The sequence below is a fragment of the Rhineura floridana genome, chromosome 6, assembly GCF_030035675.1.
Source record: "Rhineura floridana isolate rRhiFlo1 chromosome 6, rRhiFlo1.hap2, whole genome shotgun sequence".
NCBI lineage: Eukaryota > Metazoa > Chordata > Lepidosauria > Squamata > Rhineuridae > Rhineura > Rhineura floridana.
The window spans coordinates 76729793-76746797 of record NC_084485.1 but is presented as its reverse complement, the minus strand read 5'-3'; the positions used below and the strand labels follow the sequence as shown (position 1 = coordinate 76746797).

The following is a 17005-nucleotide window of genomic DNA, read 5'->3' as shown; positions in this document are numbered from 1 at the left end:
GTGAGATCAACCACATCCCCTACCTGTCCCATTGTAGTAGCAGGTCTTGTGCATCTTGCCCTTAAAGAGCTCCTGTCCTACAATGGCATAGATAATGAGCATGAAGACAACGAGCACAGCAATGTGAAGCAGCGGCATCATAGCCTTCATGATTGAGTTCAGTACCACTTGCAGACCTGCAATAGGAAGAGAACAAGTTGTTCATGCCATCTTTCTTCTTTCTACTACATTAGAGCTGGGAAATATGTGGCCTGCAGATGTTGGACTTCAGCTCCCATCAGCCCCAGCATAGACAAAGGTAATGGATGATGGAGTTGGAGTCCAACAACATCTGGAGGGCCATGGGTTTCCCACCCCTGTGCTTATCGTTCATCTTTCCAATACATTTTCAGTTGCCATAATTTGCTATCACATAATCCCATCTACAATTTAACTTCTTAATTTCATGAGCTTTACCCTGCCTTTAACAGAGGAGAAGTGGTAACTTGTACAAGTTATGCAACAAATAAAGCTATAGCAACATGGCTGCTCTTTTATTTCAGGAAGTACTACAGTAGGGCCCTGCTTTTCAGTGGCCCGCTTTTCAGTGTTCCGCTAATACAGTGGCTTTCAATTAGAGTAAGGCCCCACTCATACGGCGCTTGTTCTGCTTTTACAGCATTTTTCGGGCATCAGGCGCCATTTTATTGATGGAGTTCTGCTTTTCGGCAGGGGTCCGGAACGTAACCCGCCGTATGAGTGGGACCCTACTGTACTAAAGGAAGGAGAAACCAGAGCCTGACCTAACTCAGAACAAATTCCATCTCAGTGGTCATGGTACTACTGCTCTTGAAGTTGAGGAAGAGAGAACAGGATTTTATAACATACAAAGCCTCCCACACCCTTTTAGCTGAAGTCAAATAACATACACAAAGTTGATGTCATTAGGAATCTGCCTTATTCTGAGTCAGGTCATTGATTAATCTTGCTCAGTATTGTCAACCCTGGTTGGCAAGACCTCTTCAGGATTTTCAGATATAAGTCTTTCCCAGACCTTCATGGAGATGCCAGGAATTGAACTTCGGATCTTCTGCATGCAAAGCATGTATTCTGCCACTGAGTGACAGCTTTCCCCTCATTGAAGGAAACTGATACACAAGTTCTTGATGTCACAATCAATGCTCTCCGTGAATTAATAATTTCAGTTTCTTGTGTTTGTCAACTTGCTAGATTCATCTTAAATAATGTAATTACTGTTTTGGTTTCACAAATCTGTTGTCTCTTCCAAGGCTACCCCTCCATGAGTGTGTACTGTGTGATTTGGATGTGATTAAATACTTTTGAAACTTTTTGAACACCAACATGCAGATGTTACCTAGACCAGAAGTTCCCAAACAGTGGTCTGTGAGTTTCATTCAGGTGGTTCACAGCACGTTTCTATTAAATTTTCATATAGATTTTTACTTACATTTTATTGCTTCTTTTGTTTCTTATATTGTATTTATTGTATTACAATTTTAATTCTATGGAATGCAATCTGTAATACAATAAAATATAACAAATAAGAGAAGCAATAAAATGCAATTAAAAACCATGCAGCATCTAGCACAGAGCAATACAGTTACTACAACAGGCAAAAAAAATCATTACGAGGTCTACCAAGCCTACTAGCAATTTTCCAGTAGTCCATAGGGAAAAAAGTTTGGGACCCATTGACCTACACTTAGGGCTTATCCAAATGGAGCGGGATAATCCACGGTTTCCATATTCGGTTTGTCATCTGATAGTCCTCACTTTGCCTTTTAGTTTGCTCTTTTCCAATTAAAAAAAATGCTTTTTTGCACCCGCACACGCAGCAGTAAGACCCCTACATTCTTTTCGCTTTTTCCAAGCTCCGCCTCTAAAACCTCCCCCTATCAACCAATTGGTCAGCAAAAAAATGATGTATGCTCCTCTCCCCCTTTGCAACGAAGCACAATATGGCTGTAAAGGAGTTCTTGCCCCGGGAAGGAAAGGGAGAAGGAGGGGGGTGGTCGGTTTCAGCCTGCCTCCAGAAAATTCTACTCGCTGGGGTTTTTGCTTCAAATCATTTCGCCGCAGGAAGAAAAGGGAGAAGGAGGGGGGTGGCACGTTTCTTGCTTTTTTGGAGAAATAAGTGCAATTGCCAGCGTGTGTATCTCCTTAAATATCCATAAAGGAAGAAAAGCATACATTCGTTTAAGCGTAATATCGCAAATACAAACAAGAAAGGGACTGCTGGTCAGTTTCACGCCTGCCTCCGGAAAGCTTTGTCAATTTCATTCTATTTGCTGGGGTTTCTGTTTCAAATCATTTCGGGGCGGGAAGGAAAGGGAGAAGGAGGTGGGTGACACGTTTCTTGCTCTATGGTTCTCCAGTCTCTAAGGTTCCGGGCGGCGGGGACGCTGTAGCAAACCACTCATATGCAGGGCAGGGAATGCCCATTACTTTCAACGGGTAGAACTGGGGGCAGAAAAGCCCATGAGTCTCAATGTGTAGATCTGTCATTTCAATGGGTAGACCTGGCATCCGGAAAGTCTATGCATTTCAATGGGCAGACCAGGCCACCAGGTCTACCCATTTGAAGCCTGCTTGCTTTCTTGTTTGTATTTGCAATATTACGCTTATGTATGCTTTTCTGCCTTTATGGAATGTATGCTTTTCTGCCTTTATGGATATTTAAGGAGATACACACGCTGGCAATTGCACTTATTTCTCCAAAAAACCAAGAAAGTGTCACACAGCCCTCCTTCTCCCTTCCCGCCTCGAAATGATTTGAAACAAAAACCCCAGCAAGTAGAATGAAATTGACAAAGCTTTCCACAGGCAGGCGTGAAACCGACCAGTAGCCCCTTTCTCACTTGCTGTGCATTGCAGATCTCACCCAGAGCAGCCACCCAGTTTGCAGGCTGGCAAAAAATAAAATGCATCTGTGCAGTAGTTGCAGACACCCCCCCAACACCCCACCATTGCGATGATTGGTTCAATTTTCCCAGGCTTATTCTCGCACATGCGCAAAACTGCAGATACGTGATTGGCTGGAATGAGGAGAAGGGGCAAGGAGAAACGCCCAAGAACCACCCAACAGCTGTAAAGTCCGCGGTATTGCATCCTACCTCTTGAAGGCACAGCGGATGATTCCCGATTTTAAACAGCAAATCGCATTTTTGCTGGTATTGCAAGGAGCTGATTTAACCCGCGAAAATGCGTAACAGCGCGAGACGTCATTTGGACGACCGAAAAATAATGAACACACATAGCGGGCATGTCACACATTTTGCAGTGGTCTGGATGAGCCCTAATTCTAGTTATAATTTACCTGGCATAGTCTGTTATAGTTGCCTGCTTCTCTCCACCTCACTCCAAACAGCTTAATATTTTTTTATTTCTTATTTTTCTGATCTTCTATGGAGGCATGAGTAGCTAACATGTCCTGTAGATGCTGTTAGATTCCAAGCAGCATGGCTAATTACTAGGGATTATGGGAGTTGTAGTCCAACTCCAACACTGGAGGGTACAGTGTTGGGTACCCCTGGCTTAAGGTGCCATCATCTCACTTCTAGCCTTCTACATGCATCCAGTTATCAAACCATAAGAAAGTTTCACCCACTTGGTACTCCTGATACCAGGCGTAGGGGCCGCAGCACTCGAAAGGCTCTCAGAGCCTTGACATCAAAGCCACCCTGCCCACTAAGAAGAGCACCCTCCGTTAAGCTGATTTTCTCCAGGATCAATGTGAAGACTCTATAAGACAACAAGCAAAGAAAATGGTGAGGAAAAAGGGACAGGAATGTGGTGGGAACACTGTAGATGTAGCAAGAGGCAAATGAAGAATGAAGGTAAAAATTCTTAGCTATAACTCCTACAACTGCTGTGGCCATCTCAATACTGGTTTACACTAACTTTTCCCCAGGAAGTTGTATACTCATATTCAAGATCACAGGGAGAAAATAAGAAGTAACTTGCACTTTATGCAGCAAATGTGTAAACTCTGATGTTTGATATAAACACAAAATATGAATTGGAAGCATTTCTCTTCAAACACTCAGAAATTCAACAGGCTGTTGGTCCTTGGGCCATGTGTTTGCAGGCACATGTGTTTCCTTGACACTTTATAATGCTCATCACAGCAAATACTGTGTACATGCAGGATACATAACTGGTGCATAACATGATAATTTACCCTAAGTGGGGCTCATGCAAGTGTTCCTTTGTGAAGCTGCAAACACCCCTAGAGCCTTGGGTTAATACATCTCCAAAAATAAATAAAAAATCTTACATGTATATCCCACCTTTTTTCTATCACAGAACCAAAGGCCTGCTGGATTCTGTAACATCTGCTATATATGGGTCCCAGACAATTTCCCATCCATTTACCAACCAGACCCAAACCTGCTTAGGTTCAGCAAGGTGGTAGCCTCATGTGCCTTCATACCATACCCTGGCTTTGCTATTTCTATTTGTATATATGTATTTATTTTAAAGCATTGTGTACATTTTTAAAAAATTAATTAAAAATAAAAAGCTATAAGCAAGCACGTGAGTAACAAAATAAAGGCACACACAAAAAAAAGACAGTAAGATCAGCTGCAAATTAGCCAAGCTACAAAGAAAAGTAGTTATTTGAAAATGTTGAGCTTAAGCGCAGGAACGCTAAATAGGTGGAGGGAGTATCTAGGAATGAAGCGCCTGTTCTTATGATTACTTACAGTGCAATCCTATACCTGTCTACTTAGAAGCAAGCCCCATTGTGCTTAAATCCTATACACAGTTACCGGGAAGTAAGTCCTGCTGAACTCAATGAGGCTTACTTCTGAATAGACATATATAATATGTAGGATTGTACTGTTAATGTACTATTGATTTAACATTTATTTCCAAGGTAATACAGATATTTTCCAGCAGAACTACACTTCCTCCATCATGCACAGGCATAATAAAATTGAGTTCCTTTACCCTAAAAAGACTATTGTAAAATCCAGCACATTCCAGCCGTTTCGGAGGTAGGCATCTGCATGGAATAAAAATCCATATGCAATTATCTTCAGCATTGCCTCAATGGCAAATATTATGAGAAAGAAGTATTCCAGCTTCTCCTGCAAGACATAGTAGGGGAAGGGGAAGATGTGCAACATTAGTGATATAGATAAGTCTCAATCAGATCTCCTCCACGCTCTGGCTCAGTTTTCAACAAACTGGCGACCCTCCAGATGTTTTTGACTATAACTCCCATTATCCCCAGCTAGTATGTTTCAGCTGCAACAACAGCTGTGCTATGTTTGAGATTTCCTGAAAGAAGCTGCATCTCAAATCCATAATTTCCCAGATATTGTTTGGGTCACAGCAGCATTGGAATTGTTAAGAGGAAACTCTCTCTGCCCAGCTCCTGACCCTTCCCGTTCTCCCAGCTATGGATCTTTCATCTTCCTTTTACACAGCCATACACACTAGCAAGCATATTTTGGTTCCTGTTTAATATATTTATTTTATTATTGATTGATTGATTGATAAGATTTCTTACCCACCCTTCACCATAAGGTCACAGGGCAGGTGACAGCACTATAGGACAGGGGTAGAGAATCTCAGACCCAGGGGCCAAATGTGGCCATCCACACCTCTCTGTCTGCCCCTTAGGACTCTCCTCAGGCCACACCCCTCACTGGCCCAGCAGTGGACCATGTATTTTTGCCTAGCTAGAATGTGTCCTTGAACTCTGATAATGTCTCTTGCTTGCCTGGATGGAGGATAGAGAAACTAACCTACTATAGAAATATTTATTTATTTATTAAATTTCTATACCGCCCCATAGCCAAAGCTCTCTGGGCGGTTCACAACAAGCAAGACAGCAAAAATACAATTAAAACCATTTATAGAACAATTTAAACATACTAAAATACAAATATACTAGCATACTAAGATGCTAAAAATAAATTGAGATGTTAAAATGTTAAAATTAAAATTATTAAATTATTAAATTTATTAAAATGCCTGGGAGAAAAGGAATGTTTTAACCTGGTGTCGAAAAGATAATAATGTTGATTAATTTACATTAATCACTCTGCCCAGTTTTGCCTCTGAGGGTAGAAACACACTCACTGTTCTGCCAGTTCTGCTGCGTCTCCATCTCTTGCTTCAGAAAACCGTGGCACATGACGTTAGTCAAACCCTGCACCTTTTTACTGTGAAAACGTATGGGAGCTGCTTGAGTGAACTTTTTTTTTTTTTTTTTTCAATAATTTTTATTCAGATTTTCATAAAACATACAAGACAAAATCATAAAACATTCAAAGACAAAAAACAAAATCAAAAATAGTTAAACAAAAAGAAAAAAAGAAAAAAAAAACAAAAATAAAAAATAAAGAGTAAAATATTGACTTCCCATTTGTCAAAGATCAAATCAGTTATAAGTCTATAATATATAACAATCCTGTCTCTTAAGTCATATTATAAAATCACTTTCCTCCAGTAGTTATCTTACTTAATCATCAAATCTCATAAACATTACTTTATTCTTTCCACAAAAAGTCAAAGAGAGGTTTCAATTCTTTAAGAAATATATCTATCAATTTTTTTTTCCAGATAAGCATATCGATTAATCCATCTCATTACTAATTATGATAATCTTATTGTCATAACCATAGTCAAAATAAACATTTCAATTAATCCATCACATCAGAATCTGTTAGGTTCAATAATTTCAGTAGCCATTGTTCTATTATCTCTATTAGTTCCATTTTCCATCTTCCATCTTCAGTAGTCTTGTTAAGTCCAGTAATTTCAATATCCAATCTTCCATTATCAGTATTCCATAATAATCTTGCTGTCAAAGCCATAGTCATATAGTAAGAGTCTGATGGGGATTACCTCTATCCCAAATATTTTCTTGCCATCCATTCTGAATAAGTTGCTGAAATACTGCTGTAAAATCATATCTCTGTTCTTTTTTTCAAAATACACTGGGTCATCTCTTAAAAGTTTTTCCATTGTCACATGGCTGCAGTTAATTCCATAGATTTTCTCTATATTGGGCTCCATCACATCATTCCAGTCCAGAAGATTATCCATGCCATTGATAACTTTATCTCTAGAATCTTCATTCATTTCTTCAGAGATAACATTGAGTTCCAAACAATAGATTTTATTTCTAAAGTCCATAGACTCCAAATCTTGTTCCTGTTCCACGTTGGTTCCAATCTCCGGGATCTCCTCTCTCACAGGGACCCCTATTCCAGTCTCCAGGGTCACCTCTCTCACAGGGACCCCTGTTCCAATCTCCGGGGTCTCCTCTCTCACAGGGACCCCTTCCAGGGTCACCTCTCTCACAGGGACCCTTATATCTTTAATCTCCTGCTTCATTTTACTCAATTCAATTTTCATTATCTCAATCTCATCCATTATTTTCTGAAACATAGTTATTTCCAGATTTTCAGCCACTTTCTTAATTGCCATTTTAAAAGAAAAATATAGAAAAACCACTTCTTATTTCAGCAACAATTGGGTTAATACTCCAAACTTGGTGACATCACAGTATAGACAGAGCAGACAGCCTTATCTCTCCAATAGTTAAGTAAACAAAATGCAGTTCCCAGGATCGAAACAATTAATGGCAATCGTCAAGAAACAGATTCGTCAAAATAAAATAGACCAAAAAGAGAGTAGTCTCAAAACAGTATAATATTTTTCAAAATAAAAATCTGGAATAGAAATCCCTCTTCTGTGTATATCTTTAGAATGCAAATCCAGAACAGCTTTTTGCAACAAAAACAGAGATAAGCTATTAATTAGTGCGTAGCAGAGAGAAGTTACGGCTCCCCAGTGAGATGTCAAAAACCGATCAATCTGGCAAATCTCTTTTAAACAGCAACAATTTAAGTCAAGTAAAAGAAAAATATAGAAAGAAGGGTGCTTGCCTGTTAGTGCGTTCTCTCTTAGAAGATAAGATGAACGTTCGCTTTTCCAGATAGAGCTTGCTGTTGAAAATCCGTCCCACCTTCGTCGGCTGGACCTCGTCCCATAAATTAATGAGATCTGGTCGTCCCAACAAAAATAGGCTTTGAGGTTAATCTCTTCGTTTCTCCCTACCCGGGAGAAGTTTAATCAGTCAAAAAAAAAGAAAAAACTGACTGATATATCTGAATAAGCTTCTTTTGAGGCAGGAGCCCGTCTCAAAAGCAGGCACAGGCTAAGTCACCCTTCCCGGAAGTCCGGAGCTGCTTGAGTGAACTTTTTAAACAATTCAGCTTCAAAGAGAGTTCACAGCTGATAGGCAGATAAACCTGTTCCCCCTCAAGGTGTGGCCAATGGACCCTACTCACCATTATCATGTGGCCTTCAGAAGGGTGCCCAGAAGGGAATGTGGACCTTGGACAGAAAAAGTTTCCTCAGTGGCTAGCTTGCCTTCCCCATAGATAAACAGGCAGAAACAATCCCAAATGCAACATCATTGACAATCAACAGCTGTTTTATAAATCAATAAAGAGTCTGAAAGACTAACCAACTTACTGTAAAATAAGTGTTAGCCTTTCAAAGACTAGATAAGCTTGTGAAACTTTTATAATTCAACAACTTCCTCATTAATCAAATGTAAGAATGAACTATCAAATCATGCAATGTGATTCCAGTGATATGATGATCATACAATGTGGCTAATTGCAAATATGCATGGTACAGACAACTTTGCACCAAAAGCATGCTGTTAGGAAGTAAATCCAATCAGCACTCAGAGTACTATGCCATGATCTTAACTTAAAGCTGAATATGCAAGACAATCCTTACTGAACTGTGAAAGGTATATTGTACAGTATGATAGAACAGAGAGTCTCATTATGAAATAATTTCCATAGGGTGGCCATGTTAGTCTGTTGCACCAAAAACAACATAAAGTCTTGTGGTACGTGAAAGGCTAACAAATGTATAATGCCATAAGCTTGTCCACTTTATCAGATACATTCATTCACCCACTTCATGCATCTGAGGAACGAGACTGTAGTACACAAAAGCTTATACCACAATAAATTTACTGGGTTTTAGCCTATCACAAGACTCTTTGTTAGTTATGAAATGTAAGAGTCATGAATATTAAATACAAAGCTCAACTAATTATTCAAGATACTAAATTTGGGACCACACTTAAAGATATCTGAGATTTAAATACTGAGAAGAGAGTTAAATCCTGGAAGCAACTAAACTCCTTGCAAAACTACTGGTTGAGGAGAGATGTTCCATGAGACAGGTCCAGATTTGGTGCTAGGTCATAAGACTCCTGGATGAACATCAGATTTAGGAAGCTAGTAATGAAGCATTTGTTTCCTTCCAAAGACTTCCAAGCTGGAGGCTCATCTATAAAACTACCATCTAAGAATAAGGGTTGTAGGGCCTTTATAATGGTATTATAGCACTGGAAAAGGTTCAGAAAAGGGCAACCAAAAGGAAATGTGTTCAAGTAGGAAATAACTAATGATTTAATAAGATATGGCATCAATATCTTGTGGCAGTTGAGAGTGATGCAAATTAGTCTTAAAGAAAAAGTGCCAAGTGGTCATGGAGGCAAAGGTCAGAGTGGGCTACATGACATAGGTTAACAATTTTAAGATTAATACATTTTTTAAAACTTTTATTTTGTTTCGTTTACACAAGGACTGAGAAGAAACACAAGGGAAAAGAACAAATGCTGGAAGAACCATTTCCATGCTGGACCTGTATTGTTTTCTACTGTCTATAAAAGATGGATCCTCCTTACTGACAGGTTTTTCTCAGCTGGATTCTCTACGTATGCAGATATAGTATTTGCAGCCCATACATTCCATCTAGGGTTGCCAACCAATCAGAAGAATGAATAGCCTACCCTCTCCCCCTTTTTTCAGGTTATTTGCCCAAAAGGTGAGGGGAGAGTCAGGATGTTCCCCTCGTTTTCCCCTTAAACCTTAGAGATAGTCTCAGCTCCACTCTTCAATGTCCCTTTCACTTTGGTTCTCAAATGGAAGCAATATGAATTGTTTTGTGTTTTTATACTGGAACCAATAGATCTTCCTGCTTTTTGAATGAAGTGTCCCTGCACCAGCACTCTGTTGACCTGACCTGCATTCCTGCCAGCATTTTATGCCATGGAGATGTCTTATACCAAAGGTAAAGACAAGAAAAGTCTTTAAGCATCACCGAGGCAAAGAAGCTGCAGACTAGCTTTAAAGCCTAGTTCATCCTTGTTGCTTAGTGCCTCAGCTGACTTGGCTATTAGCATGGCTACCTTCGGCTGTCACAGCCTAGAATAGTTACTGAGGTTGTACTTTACTTCTCCCAGCACTCCTATCAGAGGCTGCTGTTGCTTTCTTCTCACTGACAGCTGCAACTGTCCATCAACCTAAACTCCCCTCAGGGTTGCCAGCCCCCCTTCCCTGTCAGGCTTTGCATGTTTCAGAATGAAGCAGACTGAAGTTATTGGGGATTCTCTTTATTTATATTTTTTGCGCTCATTCCCAATGGAATATCCTTTAAAGTGTCCCTTAACTTATAGGCATGACTGGTTCCGGTGTTTGAATAACAGGGGATGGAGAGGGCCCATATCTTTCCTGATGGTCCTGTTTTTAAAAGCTTACAGAGGGTGGGTAGGCATAATTTGGTGAAAATTGAGGAGAGTCAGGGGTGGTACTTGTAGATTTCACAAAGGCCCTCCTGGCCAGCCCAAGACATTTTGCTTCCTGAGCTGATGAACAAAATGACAAACTCCCCCATTTCAAGCCAAGTTCAACACTGGTGATAAAATAGCATCCCACACTGCACCTGAAGCAGCAGGCTGGTTCAGGTGGGTCAGGAAAGGCATGTGGCTACAGGGTGAAATGATGGGGGGGGGAGACTCAGGATGAACAAGTAGGGGCTGCTGTTGCTGCGCCCCAGCATCTGCCATCTGAGACAGTTGCCTAATTCTGCCTAATGATAGGGCCAGCCCTGAAGATCCCCTTCACTCACTCTCCACACTGGATGGTAATTCTGCTGATACTCAGTTCTCAATTTGAAACAGCTTCCTACAATAGAACTGCTAAATGTCATCTAGCACAAAGCTTCTGTTTAGTAACTCGGTGGGTCCTCATAGGGCCCTCCTGCCTGAGTTACTGGGAGGAATGTTAGCATGCATCATGACCATAATAATAATAAATTTAATTTATGTGTCGCCTATCTGGCCAATGGCCACTCTAGGCGACGTACATACAGTAAAATACAGTTAAATACAATACAATAAAATACAATATAACAATAAATTATAAATTATGATGACAACAATACAGAGTAGGAGGCATTTCAATCATAAGAACATTAAGCCTCCCCAGACGTCCCAAAGGCCTGTTGAAAAAGCCAGGTCTTTAAGGCCTTGCGGAACATATTCAGGGAAGAGACGTGCCAAAGATCTTGTGGGAGGGAGTTCCAGAGGGTGGGGGCCGCCACTGAAAAGGCCCTCTCTCTAGTTCCCACCAACTTAGCTGATTTGGTTGGCGGCACTGTGAGAAGGCCTTGTGTGGCCGATCTTGTCAGGCGGCATAATTGGAGGCGTTGTAGGCGCTCCTTTAGATAAACTGGGCCGAGACCATATAGGGATTTAAAGGTTAATACCAACACCTTGAATTGGGCCCGGAAAACAACTGGAAGCCAGTGTAGATCGAACAACACTGGTGTGATGTGGTCCCGGCGACGACTGTTTGTAAGTAGTCGAGCCGCCGCATTTTGAATAAGTTGTAGTTTCCGGACCGTTTTCAAGGGTAACCCCACGTAGAGCGCATTACAGTAATCTAATCGAGAGGTGACCAGGGCATGTACTACCAGTGGGAGCTGATGAACAGGAAGGTAGGGTTGCAGCCTACGTATAAGGTGTAGTTGATACCAAGCTGCCCGGCTCACAGCCGAAATCTGAGCCTCCATGGACAGCTTGGAATCAGGTCTCCTTTGCCTTTAATAGCTTGCACAGCATGGGGAGGTTTAACGGATGCAGTATTGCTGGTCACTGGAGCACAGCCTGCTCAGCACTTCCCTATCTCATAAATTTCCCCAAAACAGTAACCCTTTGCTGGATGGCATTTAGCAATTGCAGTTATTTAGGAAGACATTCCACACTTGGGTACCAAATGTTAGCCAGAATGCCTGCAGCAAATGCCTGCAGAGCTTGCTCAGAAGAGGATGAATTCTTTCTCTCTCTTTGATTTTTTAAAAATACTATATAGAATCAGTACACATATTTAAATATGAGTGGAAAATTTTCTTTATGCAACCAGGGACAACATTTAGGAAGGGCATAGGTAATACACACACAAATGTTGCACATGGCATAAAATTATTATCCTGTAGTACCTATATCTGTAGCTATTACAAAGTATAAAAAAGTAAACACAACAAATGCTTTTTAAAATGTCTTTTCCCCCTCAGTTTAAAAATAGGCCTTTGAATTTGGCTGTGAATCCTGCCCTCCCCACTAAGGCACACCTGTCCTGTGTGCTACTAATTGGCAGAGGATCCTGCTTCATTCTTTCATTCTCATCCTCTCTCTTTCCCTGCCTCCATTTTCTGCTTGATGATTATTGCCTATCACAGAATTCCAGATTGCAGAAAAAATAAGCTAAGAGTATCATGTACTGGGCTTGCAATGGATGAAAAATTTCTCTTTCAGAAAGGCTCCTGCAAATATGGGGTTTTGGCATTCACTCAGCCCCTAACAATAAAGAGATAAAAGTTCTCAGCTCTGCTTTGCTCCTGGGAAAGGACTACAGTTTTGAAACTGTATCCCATATCCCCCGAAGCTCAAAACGTTTGTATGGTTCACATTTGAACAGAGCATAATGGGAAATAATTCTTCTGATTAATGAAGCTGTGTAAATCATCTCTCTAAAATGCACCTTGAAGAATATGCAAATACTATGTTGTGGATGAGACATTGGTGAGAAAGAACAGGATGTCTGAAGCATCCTGTTCTTGAACAGTAAGGTGATATCTGAAGTTACTCTTACGCTTGCAGATAAATTTATGAAAATGACTGGGCAGAGAAAAACATCATATTGTCACAGTGAAATCAGAAATGGTTAGGTAAGACTTTCAATAGACAGAAAAATGTCCCTGCAGTCATCCTCTCTCATGACTATAGTCCCATGCTTCAAAATGGAATTGGCCAGCTACCCCAAATCTCCATGCCTCTCCCATCCTTTGCAACCTCCATGGTGTTTCAGATACCATCAAAAGCCTACACTAAAGGCACATTTCCATGTAGGAATTAGCATGCCTTTACAGTCTTTGTAATGTGTGATGATCAAATATGTGGGTTGTGTACAGGCACTAGAAATCACAGCAGATGGACTGTATTTAATAATTTCTCTGGACACAGAATGTAGGTTTCTGCAGAAATGTGATTGTTTATGTAAGTATATATTACATATAATCCTGGGTAGAAATGATTTAAATGTATCTGCATAAGTCAGGTCGCATTTGCTTGGCATTTTGAGATTTCACAAACTTTAGGGGCTGGGGCTGATCTTCCTAATGCTGCTTGTCCTAACAAATATTATAAAGGTAGCTTGGAGCATCACTGTAAGTAAGCAATTGCAGGAGAGAGGGAGAGACACACGCCAACAGGAGGAGAAGAGCCAAAAAGAATAAAAAGCATGTCGTACCAGTCTAGAGTTCACTTTGTTGGTGTCATCTTCAGGCATGGGCAGGTAGATAGCCAGTGCAATGCAATTGGCAAAGATGGTTAGCAGGATGATGGTCTCGAAGGGCCTGAGAATGCTAGTTAAAGGAAAAGCTGGTTCCTTAATATTGCGGTATGAAAAAGTATTTAGAGGCATTTGTGTTAATAACAAACATTAATGAAGATTGTGAAAGTCCATCTCATACCAGAAGTCAGATCTTTATGATGCTGATTTTGTTTTAAATAAAAACTCATATCCTTTTGGTGCTTAAATAAATATTCTTTAAAATTACACACTCTTTATCCTGATCATGTCCCACTTAATTCCTCCTACCCATGAAGCATCTTAGAATGCACTTCTTAAAAAGCCACTTCTATGCTGGGATCTGACGCACTAGTAAGGCAAATCTGTGCAAGGATACCTTCCCAGCTCTGCCAAACTCACCAATAAGCCATGATTAGGGATGGGGTTAAAATTCAATTCAGTTCACATTTAAAGGCAAACCAATGTAATCCACACTTCCCAAATCAATATGCAAACCAAAACACAACCACACTTTGAAATTCATTTTTCTCCAGATTTTGCAGTGCAATTTTCCAGCCAAATAATGTGTACAAAAATCCATATAAAGGTAAAATATGCATGAAAATAGCATAAAAATGTGTATTAGGCAAAATTGCATATAAAAATGTGTGTATTAGGATAAAATTACACTAAAATGCTAATGATTTTTCATGAGGACCTTTTTAAAAAAAATGACAAACTGATGTAGAAATGTGGAGAACTGAACTTAAGATTGGAAAAATGGGAAACAGACATATTTGTCCATGTCTAGCCACATGACTATTTTCTGGCTGCAGCACCATTTACAAGGTGCCCAGAGATCTGGGGGCATGTGAGGTTCTTTGAAATGTGTACTAAATGTAACTTGATACAACAGACTTTCCCTCCCTCTCCCTCTCCCTCTCCCACACACACACACACAGTCGGACAGCCCTGCTCCCTATTTGTAGTTATAAAACCCTTCCCTTCCCAATGGTAAAATGTGCTTCTGCCCACTACACACCCTAAAGGCATGAGAACCCAACTTGCACACTCAAAGTTCTTACCTAAGTTTTTAACAAAGTTCCCAGCATGCTGCACATTCTATGCATGTAATAGTAGGGCATGCACAAAAGAGAGCTATTTTAAAAAATCGGGCTTCAATGCCATAAGTGAGTGGAATGTGAGGCTTGGTGGTTGAAGTGGGGGGGGGGAGGGAGTTTTTTTGGAAATAAATCTGAGCGTATTTAAAGTTTTATTGAGCATAACACTTATACCAATCATAAGGTTAATAGGATATTTATTCATCTTTATAGGTAAAATAGAATGTAAACTAAGGATGAGCAAAACACCAAAGGGGAATTCTGCTGCAAAACCTTTTGCAGGGCCATGGATTTCTACACAAAATCTGTCTGGACATTCAGCCGCTATCAGCTCCTATTTGTGCTGCTATTTCTTTCTCTCTTTACGAGGAGAGAGGTCATAGAAGCTCTTGTGCATTTACACTTTGATCACATTATGGGTTTTGTAGTAGAGTATTTGTGCTGACTTTTGGTTTTATGCATCCTCCTTCAACAGGGCATGAACCACAGTGGGGCAGCACTGACTCATTACCTTACAGACAGACTATAGATAGTATAAACTGCAAATACCATGATGTAGTATGATTGTGGGACAAACTATATGTGGTGTACAATGTTATGTAACAAAGTCCCAACTCCTCCTCCTCCTCCTCCTCTTTTTCTTTAAATAGTCTTGAGAGAGTATTGAAAGAGCAGTGAGGAGAGTTGCTGCTTAACTTTCACTGCTAGCTGGTTTTGTGGTCAAAAACATCCCTTCCAAGCTGCTTCTCCACCTCTTGGGTGTGTGTTAAACCTACATCTGAAACCTCTCTTCTCCTCTCCGCTCCTCCAGACAAAATGTACAACCTCTTGGGTCTGTTTTTTAATTTAAAAAATGGTCAAGACATCTTTAGATGCTTTTGCATGTATTGTGTAGCTTGTCTCTATGGATGAATTATGCATACATGATAAATTTTGAAGATGCTAAGATATTCAAGATGCTGTGAGGTATCTAGGAGAAAAATGTCAGTCACCTGACCTACAGGAACTGAATACAACTCAGTCATACGAGTTCTACAGAAGCATTGTAGGGTAAGCTTTGAGTGTGGTCAGGGAGCAAGACAGGATAAAAGTAAAAAAGGAGGACATTCCTGTGTGATTATTGTCTTGAGCCAGGGAAGAGTTACAAGAACATCCACCTAGTAAGATAGGAGGTGGAGCTTTGTTACAACAACTCTCCTAAGCAAGTCTCACACTTCCTGCAATGTGCTTTGTTCGGCCCAATCTTCCTTCCTCTGTTGCTTGCTTTTGCTTCTACACATCTTCTCCTCCAAGTGACATGATGTAATAAAGCAAAAATGTGTGAGTTTCCCATTGACTGGGCTGCCACATGTGGGGTGGAGAAACTCGCAAAATGCATACATCATATCACATGTTTAGCCTTATTAAATCTTACAAGAGGGAGAGGGAGACAGTGGTGCAGCTGAGCTGGCCAGGACCTTGGGGCTGACGTCTAGGGCTGCACAGTTTGGGGGACCCCCCAAGTGACTACCCAGGGAGCAGAAGAAAACAGGCCTGATGTCATCACCTGGGCTAGTGTGGTGGTGGTTTGTATGGCCTGTACATGATTCCAGATGCTCATTTTATATCCCCCCTTTAACAATATATTATCCTTTCTACTACAACATGGCGCTTATTTCCAAGAATATGTGTTTAGCATCTGGGCAGCTGAAGGAAGCACCAGTTTATTCTTGTAGTTATGATGGTGCTATGATTTAAATGACTTTTGAAAATGCAAAACTGCACATGCTCAGAGTATTTCTCTTTCTCCAGTCCCCAAGGGTTGGCAGACGGTTATTTGTTGCTCTACTATATATCAGGGAGGTAAAAGCAGCTGTAAAGCATGGAATTCTTTCACAGCACACGACAGGTTTTGGTAGCTACAAAAGCTGTTATTCCATGAGGAATACTAGGAAATACATGCAACCAACCATTCGAGGAAAGAAGCAATGATACTCCAAAGTTCCTGAAAAGTAAAAAGAAGGATCCACTATATACTGTCATGGAATGTATTAGAATTCCACCCAGTTTGGATTTGATACTGAATTTTCCATTAATTTGCTTATTCTCCATTGTTGCAGATCTGATTTTTATGTAGCAATTTTTTGCAGCTATTTTTAAAAATGGATTTAAAAAAAACACCTCTAAAGTATTGATATTAATGATAATTTTATCAATGTTTCT

The 17005-nt window shown here is 40.4% G+C and overlaps 1 protein-coding gene across 2 annotated transcripts in view; it reads right to left on the bottom strand.

The window, feature by feature from the left end:
• The window catches only part of CACNA1S (calcium voltage-gated channel subunit alpha1 S), a 100839-nt gene that overhangs the window by 77156 nt on the left and 6678 nt on the right, over window positions 1–17005 (bottom strand). For both annotated transcript variants that reach the window (XM_061632497.1, XM_061632499.1), the window contains exons 2-5: window positions 13641–13746; window positions 4954–5093; window positions 3608–3741; window positions 24–176 (exon numbers count right to left, since the gene is read on the bottom strand). In XM_061632497.1, coding sequence (XP_061488481.1) covers window positions 24–176; window positions 3608–3741; window positions 4954–5093; window positions 13641–13746 — 533 coding nt within the window. The remainder of the gene's footprint in view (window positions 1–23; window positions 177–3607; window positions 3742–4953; window positions 5094–13640; window positions 13747–17005) is intronic.